Consider the following 17,033-nt stretch of genomic DNA (forward strand, 5'->3'; position numbering starts at 1 on the left):
CGTAACCTCCCTATAAAGCACGTGTTTTTTCCGTGCAATATAAGCAATATAACTCTTAAACTTCTTGTAAAGGATCGTGTGCCTTAATATCTCAATAACCAATATTCAGCCCACAAGAAAGATGTCCTTTTTTTTGTTAAATATGAAATTAAACATTGTTCTTAATCTGTTCAAAATAAAAATTAAGTTTAATGCCGACTTAAAAGAAGTTTATGTCTGCCCACGTAAAAGCACAACTGAGAATGATTGAAACAAATGCATGGTCCATTTTTCTCACTGACCCAAAGATCTCAAAATATCTAGGCATTACAATTTACAATCATCACCCAGAAAACTTCAGACAAATTTAAACCTCATAATCTTTCTATATCTATTTACCCACAACATGCCTCTGTCATTCCTGATCGTAAAAGTATGCATGGGGCTTGACACAAATAAATTAGTAGATAGTTTGAAATACCTGTGAGTCTTTTCAGAAGTGGAGTATCGGTCTGCTAAAATCCGAAGGTTTGAGAAAACAGATTTGCTCTTTTTTCCCTGATAGTTAAGTGCTGATATAATAAATCACAATTCTCTTTGTGTGAAATTCGTTTAATCGTGATATTTTGAATCTTGACCGATGAGGAAAAAAAGTTGAAATCGAAAATTTTCCTAGTCATCCATTATTGTTACCATGGGAACCTAGTTGTTTCCAAATACATCACACAGTGTCAAGATTGACGAATAAAAAATAAAATGTTTTCACAATGATCTACAATCCTTGTCACAGTTGTAGAAACATATCCCCTCTTCCCTTTCTCTTAACTTCAATGTTGGTAAAGGTGGTCAATTAAAATCTAAACAATCAAGTTATAAAACAAACATCGTTTCAAGAAATGTTTCGTCTCGAAATTAGGCAGTCATATTCAAGGAACTGAATGTTTTAAGCAATAGCTTTTTAATCCTAAAAACTGAATAAATCTCGCTCTACCGTTACCATTATTGCGGCTACTTCTTGGACAACTACGATAAGTACCAGTAATATTAATTTGAGCGAGTAACCTTACGTGAAATTTTGAGATTGCAAAATGAAAAATCTCCTCCATTTTTCATTAAAAGGAAATTCAACAACAAAAGAAGGAAAAGTTTCGAGATACTTAAAGGTTTTTCTTGTTTTTTTACACGTTTTCTTATTTTATTACAAATACCAAACACTCCAAGTAAAACGGTGCAATTTATTCAAGCGTTATGAAACACTTTTCAATATTGAAAGCTTCATGCACATGTTCTAATTGGTGGAGTTGATCATCAAGAGTCATCAGAGATCATTATGTTCTCGGACAAGTCAGTGAAATTTCAATGATAATTTCGTTTCCCCAACAACAGTTCAGTTTCTCATTCTCTTTAATTTTCATATTACAATTCTTGACACCTTTAATGAGGAGAATCTTACTTTGGATAAGCCTGTGATTTATCGCGATGAGGAAATCGGCCAAACCGGTAGAAATCGTTTTACACAGGGTATAAAGTGAGTTAGAAAAGGGCCTGGAGCGAACTTTGTTGGTTTTATAGGGCGGCTTTGAAAAATGTTATTCCTTACAAACCGAAAAAGCTGGAAGTTTTGTTCGCAATGGCAAGATATCTTAACAAGCCTGTGGCACCTCGAAACTGTTTTCAAGTCCCCAAACGCATCAATTCATAACATTAAAAGGCGCTACGTTCCATTGACATAACTTAATAAAGCGGAATAAAATGATTCAGTTGAGTAGCCTGGATTACCTAAACTTTAAGCAGTCAGCCTTGTAGCGCTTATTACCTCATCATAACGGCACGTGCAGGTAATAACTAAGCTTTTGACCAATCACAGCGCGTGACTTACTAAACCGTAACGGGTTGTTTTGGTTACCTCATCTCCCGGGAACTAAGCCGATACTCTTTATTAGAAGAACTAATAACTTTCGTCTCCAATATCTTGGGCCAAAACAGGATTAGAACGCAGCTACAACTCTTCATTATGCTCAGTAAGAAATGGTTTCTTTAGCCTTATTGGCTACGCTAGCATATAATGTATTTTTTACTTGTTCCTTGCAACACTGTATATCTATGTGGTCTTCATTCGCGCAAAGAGGTTCATTCGTTGCTAAGTACGCTTACAGCAGATCGAGTATATTGCAGTTTTTCTCCCACCCAGAGAGTTCAAAAAGCATTTAAGATTTCATTGTGAGCAGTGGAATTCAATCAACTTTTTTTCTGGTAAGGTAAGAGTTCTAACGCAATAATTCCTCGACACACCTTTTTGTTGATATCATTTTGTTTTCATATATTTGATTCTGTCATGTTTGAGATAATGAGTATCAAGTGAAGAGACCGAATTCTCCCTCAAATCATTTTAAGATTTATGGCATCTGTTTCTCCTGGTATACTGTGTTATTTGTTGCTGAAATATTTTAGTGGAGAAAGGATTTGATATATTGATCACAATTTGTCACTCGATATAAGTTACTAGCTTACTGAAAAAACGTAATTTTGCGCTTATCGGGCGAGCGGATTTTTTCACGCTTGCCTCCGAATGCACGAGGACGGAAATAATGACGCCTTTTGCGTGAGCTTGGTTCTTTCTGTGCCTTCTTACGATCTCCAAACACAGGTGTGATCTGAAACTGAACAAATTAAGAGGGATGGCCGCAGGAATAAGTTATCTTCGTTATCTTAGTTAAGTAAATTATCTTACTCAACATCATAGCTTGATTTTATATTTGATGTGTGCTATTGGAAGTTAGTATTCCTTACCCCTACGGCGCTCTTCGATATCAAGCGAACTCTGAGGCTCAGAGCCAAACTGGGGATTTCGTTTCATGCTACCGTCAATCATGGTAACGGACGTCTAAAAACCAAAAAATCAAAATCCTCCCATCGAAAATCATAAGATAACTCTATGAAACGCTACAAACATCGAATTCGCTTTTCGGAGGTCTACAACGTGATTGACAGCAGCGTCAAACGAATTTTTAATGAACTATGTCCAAATTCATAGTTTGTAAATCATTGAAAAGTGTATTTAAGTACTACTTTCCCAGGGTACATTTCAAGGTCACAATAAAGCGAGAATTCCAATCTCTGACACATACTTGCATACAACAGACTACCTCCAATGACAAAACAATGAAACAGATCTCAGTGCAATCCCATAGCTCTTAGTTAGTTTAGAGTAAAAGGCTTCTTCCAGCGTATGAACGGAGAAAAGTTTCAAGCACATGTTTATCATTTGCTAGTTGCTTTTGTCCCGTTTGTTCATTGGATTTGAACACTTGACATACTCCGTGGAAAATGTTTTTCTTTTTTTTTTATCATTGTAATTTTGTTTTTATCAGATTACTGCATAAAATATATTTGTGTTGGAACTGAAACAAATGAGTGAAAAACCTCAAGCCTGTGTTACACATTTTCAGTATCAAGGGTTTATCTGATTTAAACCTATTTCAGAACTGGCTGTCTTTTACCTTGCCTAACAATTTGCAGGTCCATCTATCCTCGTAGTAGTTAAGGAAAAGGCTAATCACCCACTGTTGCAGGCAACATGAACGGTAGTGGATATTTTACCGGAGATATAATCGTAGCGAAGTACCACCCTTAAAATTCGAGGGTATATTTTCAACTGTTCTTTGGAAAATCACATTGTGCCTGATCTTTGGAAATTGGCCGACATAACTCCCTTGCCTAAAGAGCCCAACTTTAAAAATTGCACACAGTTGCGGCCTATTTCGCTGACTAATGTAATAATGAGGGTTTTTGAACGTCTTGTATACAGACAAGAATTATCTCAATATATGAAGAACTTCATTAGCTTCGACCAGTTTGCATACCGCAAAGGCCACAATACGACAATGGCCTTAATTAAGTGTCAATATGCTTGGCTGAAATGGCTTGAGTCGGGTTTTGATTGTGTTAGAATCTTCTCTTTTGATTTCAGCAAAGCTTTTGATTCGGTCCCTCATGATATCCTCTGCTCTAAGTTGAAAACACTTGATATAAATCCATACGTGACCAATTGGATTATTAGTTTTTTACAGAACAGGAAACAAAGAGTTGTTGTTGATGCCATTGTCACGGACTATGTAAATATCAATAGAGGTGTCCCTCAGGGGACAGTTTTAGGCCCTATACTATTTTCTATTATGGTCAATGATATTAAGGCCATTCTACCAAATCAGAATTTACTTGTGAAATATGCTGATGATTTAACATTAAGTATTCCAGTAAAATCGCTGGCTAATAACGGCAATTTAGCAGCTGAGGAGGTCCGATCGATCGTCGCATGGACATCTGCTAATCGTATGCAACTAAACTTCAAGAAAACGTGGGAGATGCTTCTTAGAGGCAAATCCACTAAGGCCTTACCTGCTCCTCTGGTTTCTATAGAGCGTAAACCATGTCTGAAGTTGTTGGGTGTAACTTTTCAATCTGATCCGTGTAACTGGGACTTACATTTTGATAATATTATATCGAAAGCCAGTAGTCGTCTGTACATCTTACGTGTTTGTAAATTCTATGGACTGCCGCTGGATCATCTTCATCTTCTCTTTATCAGTCTTATTCTACCTATATTTACATATGCTGTAGAAGTATGGGGCTGCGCGTATTATCATAAGTATCTGAGTCGCATAGACAAGCTGTTGAAGAGAGCTTTTAAGCTTGGCTACTGTAAAGAGCTTTTTTCGATTGAAAATATTATTATTCTAAAAGATAAGAAGTTGTGGGCCAAGATCACCGACAGCGATTTTCCAACAGCTTTAGATGACCTTTTGCCACCAGAGCGAACAATGGATACGCTACGTAAGAGGCGCCATAATTATATTCTCCCGCTTGTCAGAACTGAACGTTTCAAAAGGACTTTTATTAATAGATGTTTGTTCTCTTATTAGTTATTCAGTTAGTAATTTAGTTAGTTTATTAGTTTTATACTTGCTGATTTCATATCATTGTAACTAAACACGTTTGTTGTTTAGAGTGCTTAATAAAGACTTATTATTATTATTATTATTGTTTATCCTGCTCTTTTCACCTGCGCAGGGATTAGTCTCCTTGGTTGACGTCATTGATAACAAAAGGGTACAGGTCTAAACGAACACATTTGTTAGGATATGAAAGATTTTTGAGCCTAATGAATCCCCGCTCAATCTCTGAAACGTGCTCCGCCCCACCACCACCCCTCATCCAATGTTTTAAAGAGGTATTTGAGTATGACATAATGACCCTATCATGAAGGGAGGGGGGAGGGGGGGGGGGAAAGACATGAAGTTACCAAAATAATCTGCCACAGAGGAACGTTGCACTTATGACGCAAAATTTTTTCAACAAATGTGATTCTGGTTGAGGGTTGTCGAGCCTGTTTTTTTTTTGTCATCGAGCTTGCCTCGAACTGGAAAAGTTGCTGTGGTGAGACAAAAACTAGTAAATTGTTTGAGAAGGATCTGTAATTATTAGGTAATATTACTACTAAAAATAAAACAATATTTTGGTTGACCTGTGTTTGCTCAATGTGTCACTTGGAAATGACTCGCACCTAAAGAAATACTATAAAAGAATCAACCTCGGTACGCTGAATTCACGATTTTTTTGTTAATTTTGCCGGGGGTAACAAAATTTACTATTGGCAATATGAAAACATCCAATATCTTTCCCACCTTGAAAAAACGTGATGAGAACGTAATGTCTAAAACCATTGTATTTTATCCTTACACTCAATCCATGCACACCTTCGTGTTGCATTAACACCATCCACTTGGATTGAATTACAACGTTAGCGTTCCTGCCTTTTGCCAGATACATATGCAACATAGCCCGCAGTACTGATCCTCCATTTTCGACAAGCTTTCTGCTTCCGTGATCCGACTTAGGCTTACACTAGATGTGTATCACGTGTTAACTCCGACCGTGAGCTCACTCGCCAAAGAGTTCTCTGTGTCTCCGTGTTAAAGCGTTTGAGGACTGAGGTTGAGTCCTAACTAAGGCTTGGGGACATTTCCCTCTATTTTCCACGTTGGTGACCAATGGAGGAGTTGTGGCTTGATTGATAATTTGTTGCCTGTGTTATTGTTACAAGACATTTTATTATCTCTCTTCACCCAGGAGTGGGACTGGGTGCCGGCAAAGGTAATAGACGGCGGGAAGGGGAAGGGAGGGGTGGGCGGGGAGACCCGTTATCGACCAGCATTCCAAGTGGCGATGCTCCCAGTCGCTCTATGTCATAGAAAACAGTACAACGGTGATCATGCGGGTACGTCTTCTATGGAGACTGGACTATACCGTTTAGGTAATGATTTATACTTCTTACCTCACAGGGACTAACACCGTTTAAAAGTCTTATTGAATAAGTCCACGACAATCACGTAGGATCTATTTTGTAATGAAACTTTTTAATTAACTTTCCAAGAAGATTACTGTAATTTACAACCAACCTTTTTAAGCTTTCTCAGTCGATATATAAGGAGCTTAGTGTAACACACTGAACATAAGGCCAGCATCAATCTTTTTTTGGAATTCTTTCTAAGCTTATTCTTCTGTAGGAGCAAAACTAAATTGAAAAATATATGTTTTTAACGACAAGAATTTGGAAATGATACCAATTGAAAATGAAAAAAAAAGCCATTCAACTTGTGTTGAATATGAAATCAGAGGCATTTTCCATAAAAATTCATGACTACCTGAAAAGCTTCTTCTTGTGATGCCATAACACATGCAGTATTCCGCATTTACGAGAAAAGCAATGTAAACATAAACGCGAAATACCACATACTCCAAAGATGGCGTCAAATCAAGGAGTAATCAAGTTAAAATCATGCATTTTTCTGGGTTTGTCAACTTTTAAAAAGTAAGGCTAATTCATTCGTATATATTGCTTTTTTCCTCATTCTTCGCCAGAAAGAAGTTTTGTGAAAAATGAAACTGTAATTAATCAAGTTACATTAAAACGTGAAGCGCAACACAACGAAAGGGTTTTATGAGGATAAACTGCCCGATTAGAGAGGAAGGAAGCTTTCCATGATCAAGTCAAAATAAAAATCATTTATCCTTTACCACAGCTTTGCATTAATGATTTTGATCACGGAGAATTTATACCCTGTTCATTCCTTTTTCCCCAGTTTCTTCCTCAGAAAACCCTTTTACCATCTCAAGCAATTTCATCAATAATTTCTGATAACCGAACGTCTGCTTTCCTGCTTGAACAAAAACATTACTCTCGGAAACGCAATACGTATTTCCATGAATCATCTTGCAAATTCGTAAGCGTTTTACGCCAGCAAATGTCTCTTATCTTTGCTGCGTTGTAGGTACACCGGTGAAATTCAAAATAGCTCTAAAATTCCCAAATCTTTTTATGGGGAGATCTTTTGTTGGGCTTGTTGGGAATAGTGCTGGCAGATCGGCCAGAACCGGAGCCAGAATCTTCATCATCTTCGTCGTCATCCTCCTCCTCATCTTCGTCTGATTGCTCTTTTGAGCTCTTCTGAGCTTTCACTGCCTCACGAATGGCGTCCTCGTCAGCAGTTTCTTCTTCCTGTTCATCCTCGGTGTTGTTTGATTTAGCCTCCTTGAGTTCCTCAGCTACGAAAAAAGTGTCATGGTCTCAGTAACCGCATGAACATTTTTTGTTCACGTCACTGAATCTAGCCTAGATAATCTCACCATATCCAGCTATTCTAAAGTGATGTCAGGGGGGGGGAGGGGTGCGTGGAGAACTTTGGCGTGGAGCACATGGTTTTCAGGGGGAAACGAAGGGGCGGGGGGGGGGGGAATCGCTAACAGGGTGTAAAGGTAGGACTATAAAAAAATTGTCTGGGATCAGGTAAATTTTATCCTCACACCCCGCAGGCGAGAAATAATTCCCGGTTCCTGAGAAATAAAAATATGTTATTTCGTACTGTGTTTTTTAAGCGTAAAAAGCCAAGAAATAAGTTTATTTAGGTATACTTTATCGACTACACATTTCTCGGAGGATAAATTGACTTGACTCGAACAGAAGTGATTGCATATATTTCTGGCTGTACACAAGCATATATAGGAACCAATGTCCAAAATAAGGTCTTAAGCCTTTAACCCCTAAGAGTGACCAGCATCTAATTTCTCCCTTCAATGTCACCTCTGAATCATACATTAAGGTCATGAGAATAAAGGAAACGATCACCAACTGAAGAAGCTCTTGATTGTTAAACAAATTCTCCTTGTTAGCACCTTTAGAATTGTATGGAGAACAGTATGGAGAATATGGATACTGATGTTAGGGTGTAAAGGGTTAAGACATCTCACCAGCTAAAATTTGACTTACCTAAGGTAACTTTTTGGCTGTGTTTTGTGGTGTGGTTCTTCACCTTGTTCTTCTTCAGCGTGTGGTGACGATATTTCAGATGAGCTTTGTGATGTTTCTTGTGATGATGAACCTCCTCAGTATCTTCATCTTCTTCATCCTCATCGTCGTCATCGTCATCAGCATCTTCGCCCGCTGGTGAGAAAGGACAAAATTCATAAATCTCCCGATGGAATCGTTGTTATTTCGACCATTTTATTGTAATAGTTGGAGTGTGCTATGTTATGAGGTTGCAGTTTTAACAGTTCTTTTTCGTTGGTTTATAGCTTTAGTTTCCCCATCAAAAGATGAAATTTTAATTTTTTTAACATCTCCAAGGAACAACTTGTTACTTGCAGGTGTTACAGATGATTCATGACACTTAGCGGCCTTTTTGCGACAATAGCTCAATCAGCACGAAATCTGATAGATCTTTGGTCAGGAAGAAAAAAAAAAACTGCTCGAAAGGTCTAAATTTCATAAATTTGATTTATACGATAAACCATCAACGTAGAAAATGTGAGCAAACCAACCACTGTGAAGCCAATTTGATCCACAGACTGATATAAGCGTCCCGTGCAAATCTGATTTCGCAAGACCCTTTTTTTAAATCACTCACCAGACGAAAGATAAGTTACTTACTTAGCTTCTTCTTGCAGAGAAAATAGAACTTATCATCACAGTGGAAAGTTGTCCATTGTCCGTTTTGATCGGTAGCCACGCAATCCATTTCTTGGTCTGCCCGCTCGTCCTTGACGTAATCCATTTGCGGACTCATGGACTTGTACGTCATGTTACTTCCATCGCTCCACATAAAGTCGCTCTCATTTTTCATGTCATTCAAACCGATCCAGGTAAAGCTGAGAGACGAAAATAGTGTTTTATTAACGATTTTCGACTGAGTGTCGTAATACCAGAGCTAAAGTAATAACGATTAATGTCTCTCAGGTATCTGTGGTACTACGTCGGTTGTGGGTATCAGAAGATATTTTGGTTTATGGACTGAGTTTATGAACTGTAAATTGACTTCCGTTAAGAGTCTCTAAACTGAGCTGACGTTTCGAGCGTTAGCCCTTCTTCTTTCGCTCTGACGATGGGCCAACATAAGAAACATCAGCTCAGTTTAGAAATTCTTTACAGTAGCCAATTTATATTAAGTTTAATCAACTGAGTTGATAAACCAAATTATCCTAGAGTAATAACAACTGCTAATAAGAAGACAGCGAAATAGTAAAAAAACGTAAAAAAGAACTCAGCTTCAAGAGCGAGAAGACGGGGCTGATTAGGTCAAGTTTCTTTCTGATTTAGCATTTAAATGGTTGGAAATGTGACACGAGTTTTCTCTTTTTTAAATAAAGAGTGAAGCGAAGCAAATAAGTCTAATCCCAGACTCTTATTCTATTCAATAGTTGAAGCAGACAGTACTTTATTATCTGGTCATAACCCTCACTGATTTTGAAGGATTCGGAAATAGGGAAACTCATTCTCCCCGTCTTAAATACCCGGAAGGTAGAATCTCGTTCATTCATTGATGTGGTGAAAAAATTGCAATAACTAACCTGAGGAAGCACAATCTTACCCGCAAAGCTGTACTTGGTTCTTGACAAAGTCGGCTTCCTCTTCACCCTTGATAGAGGCGAGGTCAGCACCATATTCAGCACACTTGTCTCTAGCTCCGTGCCATGTGTTGAAATCAGTCATCAGCCTGAAACAGTACACTCCTTGGTCTGTTGAGAATCGTCTCCAGAACAGAGGACACACTTTGGAAAAAATAAACCGAATAGCTTTATCAGCTGGCCATCAGGTACGATTCTGGAGGGTCGCTTCTGTCTAGGGGTTGTTATGCTAGTAATTTTGCAGATACTTTAGCTACCAAATTACTAGCGTTACATTCTTGGAAGGCTACCGCTGACCTAAAAGCACCATTTGGGGTTTTTCCTTCAGAGCACTGCAATATCTTCCAACATTCGACCTGTGTTTGGGGATGTGTCAAGTTGCCTTGAATGTCACGAGCTTCCTTAGACTCATAAAGCGTAAAGAAACAAACTACCTATCCACGGATATTGTCTTAGCAAGCACTTGTTGAAATCATTCCTTATTTTAAAGAGGGAGAACAACATTTACCATCTCTTTTATTCATCTACTTACTTTTGTTGTTAAATCTCTTGCTACTCTTGCTCCTTGTATTCTCGATGATCCATTTGGTGACATAAGGCCCCGCATAGGCATCGGCTGCCTCAACGTACATTTTCTTGGACACGACATTCCCTTGTCCAGATTGGTGTACAACGCGGACGGAATTGATAGCAACAGGCTGATTGAACTCATACCCAATGAAATCTTCACCTGGTCCTCGACTGTACCATCCATTGGGAAGCCAATAAGTGCTGCTCCTGTTGTCGAAAGCACTGCCGGGCTCATATCCAAGGTAGCTTGAGCTAGCGAACGCCTTTCTTGGATCTGGTGTATCCAAAGGTCTCTTGGCGCGTTTGTCCGCAAAGAATTGGACCTTGTTTAATACCCAAGATCTTGGCAGTTTTGCTTCGTTTACTATTCTCCAAAATCTGTGTCCTGTTCAAAGAAAAAATTAAGACTCCTCTGCTGAAATTATGACTCAGAGCGTCGTCAGGGAATGTTGCAATTTTATGAGGTTTCTCTGCTGGAACAACGCTTTTCTCATTAACTTTTTTATCATTGATTTAATTTATTATGGAATTTTGGTCAAAATACAGAGCTTTTACAAACTTACGTATGCCTAACAATGTTGGAACTCACCAATGTTCTCAGACGAGTCACACCAATTGCATGAATCTTTACAGTAGTTGTACATGAAGTGGTGGTTTTCTTCACAGAAACATGGATTCCTTGCCTTAAGACAGAAGTTGTTGGCTCTTTCATCGTCTAGACAAACTCCTGTTGAAGAAGATAATATTGAAAGAACTTATTCTCCCATGAATAGAGATAATTTTCAATCAATAATAATCGCGGAAATTTCGTCTACCCCTGAATGGTTTATTTTCCTTAAAAATAGATTTAGCAGCCATATTCTCTTAAATAATTTGCTAGGATGAAGCATAGCATCTGAAGAGAAGCAGTCAAATCACAACTTTGGTTTTAAGTTAGGTCTCGTTCAGAGGTCACCATGAAGTCAAATGGCAAATAATAATTTTTGTGCATTACAGAATATAGGCTATACATAGGATTTAGCTAACATACCTGTCAAATCGCTTCTTGCTGTCAAAAAAACAAAAACAAAATTAATCATTAAGATTATAACTTTTCTAAATGAAACACTCATCGAAAAATAAATGAAAAAAAAAAAAAACATTCATGCAGTCAACAAGTAAAATCCACCTACTTTGGGCCTTGCTTGAACCTGTAGGAAAACAAAGCAATAAAAAAAATTAAGATCGTAACCTGCGACATTTGCGATGATGCTAGGGCGGATCATCCTATTAGAAAGAGTAAAATGATAACAATAATAATAATAATAATAATAATAATGATAATAATAATGATGATAATAATAATAACAAAAAAAAAAAGCAAAAAAGGTATCAACAACAACAACAGCGAAGAAATCGTCAAACCAGGTAAGAGATTGTATCACTGTTAAAACTAATGTATTGTTTCAGTCAATGTAGAGTTAATATGTCTGATTCAGAAGGTCCAGTTCACTGGCAGTCTACCTCTTGTCCTCCATGTACAGTGTTTTATGCTTTATCAATAATGGTTAGTGGGAGGTAACCCTTGTCAGAATAGGATAGAATAAAATGCAATCCAGCCACACTCCGAAAATAAAACCATCACTCTGCCAATTTAATCAGTTGGTGATTTTGCTCGATTCTGTAAATTTAGATTTGTCACTGAGAGCCACTCTATATCGCCAGTCAACTCAAATATATTTAAGTCGTCAAGGTTTCCTTGTGACTAAAGGAAGACTCGGTCAGAAAAGAAGGGATGAAAAACCCGACTGGTAAAACTCGAACAAATAAATTGAGCAAAAAACGATTTTGAAATAGATTATTTCATCTGGATTCCTATGTCATCTCCTGATCTTTCTTCTCAACCGGTTCACTTCTCACATGCCACATGATTGTTGAAACATCCACTGCAGAACTTTCCTAATGGAAATTGTTTGCGAATTTAAAAAATAGGAGAGTTGTTTCAGTTTTTTCGTTACAATTGTTCTCGACGTGCAGGTTTTGTTCTAGAAAAAAGTGAATTGTTCTACCGTGTTCTATCTGTTTGTATCAGCAATTTAATTCGTCAAAGTTTCATACTGTCTCTGTTTTTGTTTGTGTTGTTTGTTTAGCCGAACATACCTTGGGTGGAAGTAGACTTGGCCACCTGAGCCACTGAAAACAAAAACGTTTCACATTTTCTTATTTTTTTCTTTGTTTTGGAATGATGAATTTTGATGATATGTTCATTGAGACGCCGGCCTAACCAATCGATTATAATGGACGAACCCAAATCAATCGATATCAAGGGATGGCTGTTAATTGATTCATATCGATTGACGCTGGTCAGTTGATGACCAGTGGAGAACAATCACAATCGATTAAAAAAAATGACGGTCAAATGCAGCTTTACATAGGAAAGTGGAACTTATAAACAAATCCATTCGCTGATAAACGAGTGTGACAATATTTGATATAAATTGGGCAAAGCACCCAAAAAGGAAGGGCAGGAGTCTCAGCATGTTTACTTTGTAGCTTTGTAAATGTCATTAATTCTCAGTGTAGATTTATTTTTAAGGATGGAAGCCTAATCATTTCTCGTGGTAGTTAGTCAAAGAAATTTTTAGTTCATTGAATTAGCTGAGCTAAGTTAGTTTAATTACCACTGGGTACCTTACCTGCGGCAGCAATCAAAGCGGTTGCGGATCGAGCAGGGGCTGGAGCTGGGTAGGCGTAAGCAGCAGGCGCTGGGTACGAGGAGTAGTAGGGAGCTGGTGCTGGTGCTGGGTTATAGCTGTAGCTGTAGCTTTGAGATGAAGGTTGGTAAGTAGCAGACGCTGATGAACTGTAGGGGACAGATGCTCTAGCGCCAGCTGATGCCTGTGCTGTTGTAGAGGAAGCCGGGGCAGAAACTGGTGAAGCAGGAGCTGGAGCTGGAGCCGGAGCGGCAGCCGCTGGTGCGGGAGCCGGAGCCGGAGCAGCAGCGGCTGATGCAGCGGCTGGAGCCGAAGCAGCTGCCGGTGCTGGTGCTGCTGCTTGGGCTGTTGCAGCTACGGCTCCTTGCGCTGAAGCTCCTGCTGCCGCTGTTGCTGTCGCAGGAGCGGGCGCTGAGGAAGATGCAGATGCAGTGGCAGGCGCTGGCGAAGGAGAAGAAGCTGGATATGGCATTGCTGACCTGCTCTGTCCAGTATTATACGCTGAAACGGATTAAAAACTTCGAAGTCACCTCCTCTAGCCTTTATATTATAATTGCTGGGGTATTTGAATAATTTGTTTTTTTGAAATAGTCACTCAGAGACGACCTTGGCTTACCTGCACTGTTGTAAGATGTGGTAGCCTGTGCGGTGTACTCTGATCCATACGAAGGGTACCCTAGAAAAAAAGGAACAGAACCTTAAAAAACCTGCAAGGTTAAATAAGCAACTGTTAAGGACCGCTCGGTTTGCTGCTGATGATTTATTTTCCGAAAATCCCACGGCCATATTTCTGTGTTTTTTCGGAGAAGCAAACATGAAATAATGGAAACATCTGCTGTTAAGTTTTTTTTTTTAACTACCATTAGTTACCCATTGGAAAACAAACTTAAACAGTTTTGCAGTGTGCGTGACAGCCATCTGGCCGCCATTTTTGTTTGCGCGACGTAAAAACCCATTTCGTTGAAACGTGCACAACGCTTGATTTTAAAAATATATTCGCTGGCTGGTTATAGGATCTGTATGAGCCTTGCCATCTGGATTTGGTTTACGATGTCACGCGACAAACAATAATACAGATATATTTCCGTGTCGGTTAACCACTTTTTTTCATAAAAAAAATCAAAATTATTTTCTTTGTTTTCTTTCTCTTCTTAGTCCATTGTCGCAATTTCTAACGAAGTCCGCCTCTTTTGAGTGGTAGTACTTTAACGCATGCTTAATTCAAGCTTTTTTCTGACCTTAACGATCGCAGGCTCCATACCAGATAAGTTTCACCAAGTTTGAGCTAAGTCATTGTAAAATCCACATAGTTTTTTAATGTACTGTAACTTGCAGAAAATTCCATTTTTTCAGTTCATTGCTGGGCACATAACTATGATTTGATTACGGGTAGCAAACTGATAAGACAACTGATGAAAATGTTTTGACACCATTGACTGTAGGCTCCGCGGGAGTCCGCCATGTTTTTTATCAACACTAGCTGATGTAAAATGATGTCATGAAATCTCACCGTTTGTCGAAGGAACTGTGTCCCGTTTCACTTGTTTAGCTGTGAGGAAAAATTGATAAAAAGCAAGTTGAAATTTAAGTTGTTGAGCACTTTGGGTGGCAAGTGTGATTTAAAGCTAATTTTCTAAAGTACTTTTAATTGCTTAGTGACTTAAATACAATTTGCGATGACGGTAAAGGATTTATCGGAGTTTCCATATCTTAAGTTTTAATTTAATTTAACTTAAATGGATAACGATTTTCGTAACTTTTTACTGTGGAAAATCAACTGTTGCATAACAATTATAAAAATGGTCGCTATCTATCGCCAGAAACGCGAGGCGTGAAAATAAAAGATATCCCGTCAATTTTGTGTCTGGTAAAAAGTGGAACAATAAAAATGGCTGAATCTTGAAACAAAATTAAACCCTAAGGCATTTTTTAAGCGCTCTTCAGAGTGTAGTGTAGATATAAACTTGACACATTTATAACCACCTTGATGTCATTTTTAAAACACTTTTCCCAAACTGACAATATAACAACAACATACTGTATGTTCAAATATGTTTATATGCTAGCATTTATGTTAAGGCACTCACACTCTCTGTCATCTGTCCATTTGGCCTTGTGACTTTTCGGTTTTATGTGGAATGTTCCTTTTATTACTAAAAATTTCAAAGTAGAAAAAAAAGTGAAATATCGCCATTGTTTATATAATATTAATGGCCTAAATCGCCCATAAGTTTGTGTTGAAGACATCTTGTAGACTTCGCTATTCTGAACTTCCTAGCATACTTTTATTTGCCGAATCTCTCTTTTCCATGTTTTTCAAAATAACGTCTAAAGACTCAAGCCATTAAAACCCGGAGTGATTTACCAGGGGACTCGACTATATTTTAGAGATAACAACAGGTTGCTTTTATGTAGCATATTCTTTAAGTAGATGTCTCCTTGTCGTCTACACCCTGAGACTAAAGAATCGAAAGTAAAGAACTTGATTCTGTGGTAATTCAATTCTACATGAAATGATTACTCATTGGGGCTATTAACTCCCAAATCAGAAGCACTAAATGTTCGTGAATCACATCCAAGAAATTCAAGTGTTTAACCAAGATGATCGGAATCGTTGGCTAATATTTGTAGATAGCGCCATTGTTTCCAGCTTACCTTGAAGTTCTAAACAAGCTACGAGAGCTAATGTTACAAAATACTTCCTCCACATCACTGTAAAAGTGGTTTCATAAATCAGTTGGGAGAAATCCTTGGTTCTAATCTCTCTTAAATTCCTCGTGATCCCAAACAAGACGCCAAAGAACAAAGACTAGGACCCAAGGTCATAAATAAATAATTATGAATTAAAAGCCATGACATGTACCCGGGGAAATTGATAAACAACAGTGAAACCAATGCTGTGGTCAGCGTTCACTAATGACGGCAAATATAATGGTCATTTTTATTTTATTTTCAAGAACATATCTAGCGGGAGATTGCTCTGATGTGATTATATTTTCCAAAACAACCCTAGGGTCTCCATTCCAAGGAAGACTGGAAAAATTTTAAAACATGGATTGTTCATGGTGGTTTACACCTTCTTCCAACAGTTTTTGAACAGTGTGGCAAATTCTTGACAGAAACAGGAAAAAATTGCAGCCAGCTCAAAAAACTCCTAAATTTGGAAGGGTAGCCACAATGTTGGCAGATTTAACAATTCTTCACTTATTTCTAGAACATTATCAAGGTTTTTAAGCAAAAACTGAAAAAGCTAATCAATACAAAATGGCCTGAACAAAAAATTGTAATCAACTCTTAAATTGTTTAAAATGCCATTATCCTTTTTTTTTTTTTTTTTTTAATTCTCGAAGTCCGTTACACTCAAGAAAGTCAACCGTTTCAAATTGACAAGCGTAATATATTTCAGGCAGAGTTCTGGCGTGTTTTCACAATACGAACACCCGTCCCCTGTGAAAATAATGGATTCCTTCTGGTAATAGCAGGTGCCAGGTATTGCTTCTGCTCGGTAAGCGAGCACCCCAATCCTACGAGAGATAAGCGATGCCCGGTGAATGGTTCGCTGACTTGGAAGCAAGTCACTTTAATAACTCCGAGACATCTTTCATAGACTGCTCTCGGTCATGACCTGGCCAAGTTTATAATATACGACAATTCAAATCAGCAAGCCTGAGTAGGTTTTTCCTCATAGGCTTGTAACGTTAGCAGAGTTTTCTTGTAAGATCATTGTCAAGGAACTGTGCGTAATCAGTCGGCGAGGTAACCAAATTGCTTTGATAGGTACAATGGTTCACATAATAGGGATTTGGATGCGAACGCGTCAATATGAAGATG

At 38.2% G+C, this 17,033-nt stretch overlaps 1 protein-coding gene across 2 annotated transcripts; it reads right to left on the minus strand.

The window, feature by feature from the left end:
• Nucleotides 1-6,374: 6,374 nt before the first annotated feature.
• Nucleotides 6,375-16,004, minus strand: LOC131785469 (uncharacterized). Of its 2 annotated transcripts, XM_059102355.2 has the most exons (14): nucleotides 15,858-16,004; nucleotides 15,290-15,355; nucleotides 14,713-14,751; nucleotides 13,819-13,878; nucleotides 13,185-13,703; nucleotides 12,649-12,681; nucleotides 11,682-11,699; nucleotides 11,540-11,557; nucleotides 11,099-11,236; nucleotides 10,472-10,894; nucleotides 9,903-10,083; nucleotides 8,966-9,183; nucleotides 8,306-8,479; nucleotides 6,375-7,584 (listed from the first exon to the last, which is right to left on the minus strand). In XM_059102355.2, exons 1-14 carry the CDS (start codon nucleotides 15,910-15,912, stop codon nucleotides 7,337-7,339), a joined length of 2,190 nt encoding a protein of 729 aa, XP_058958338.2. In that variant the 5' UTR covers nucleotides 15,913-16,004; the 3' UTR covers nucleotides 6,375-7,336. The 2 variants fall into 2 exon arrangements, with proteins under 2 accessions (XP_058958338.2, XP_058958339.2); XM_059102356.2 differs by lacking the exon at nucleotides 12,649-12,681.
• Nucleotides 16,005-17,033: the final 1,029 nt, after the last annotated feature.

Source organism: Pocillopora verrucosa, chromosome 1 (genome assembly GCF_036669915.1).
Source record: "Pocillopora verrucosa isolate sample1 chromosome 1, ASM3666991v2, whole genome shotgun sequence".
Taxonomy (NCBI): domain Eukaryota; kingdom Metazoa; phylum Cnidaria; class Anthozoa; order Scleractinia; family Pocilloporidae; genus Pocillopora; species Pocillopora verrucosa.

What these genes read in the sequence shown, in the direction of transcription:
- LOC131785469 (XM_059102355.2), bottom strand. Translation starts at nt 15,912, where the DNA reads ATGTGGAGGAAGTATTTTGTAACATTAGCTCTCGTAGCTTGTTTAGAA. An exon ending in AGCTTGTTTAGAACTTCAAG is followed by an intron (nt 15,356 to 15,857) that starts GTAAGCTGGAAA and finishes TGAAATTTTTAG; the next exon opens with TAATAAAAGGAACATTCCAC. An exon ending in CACATCTTACAACAGTGCAG is followed by an intron (nt 13,704 to 13,818) that starts GTAAGCCAAGGT and finishes AATCCGTTTCAG; the next exon opens with CGTATAATACTGGACAGAGC.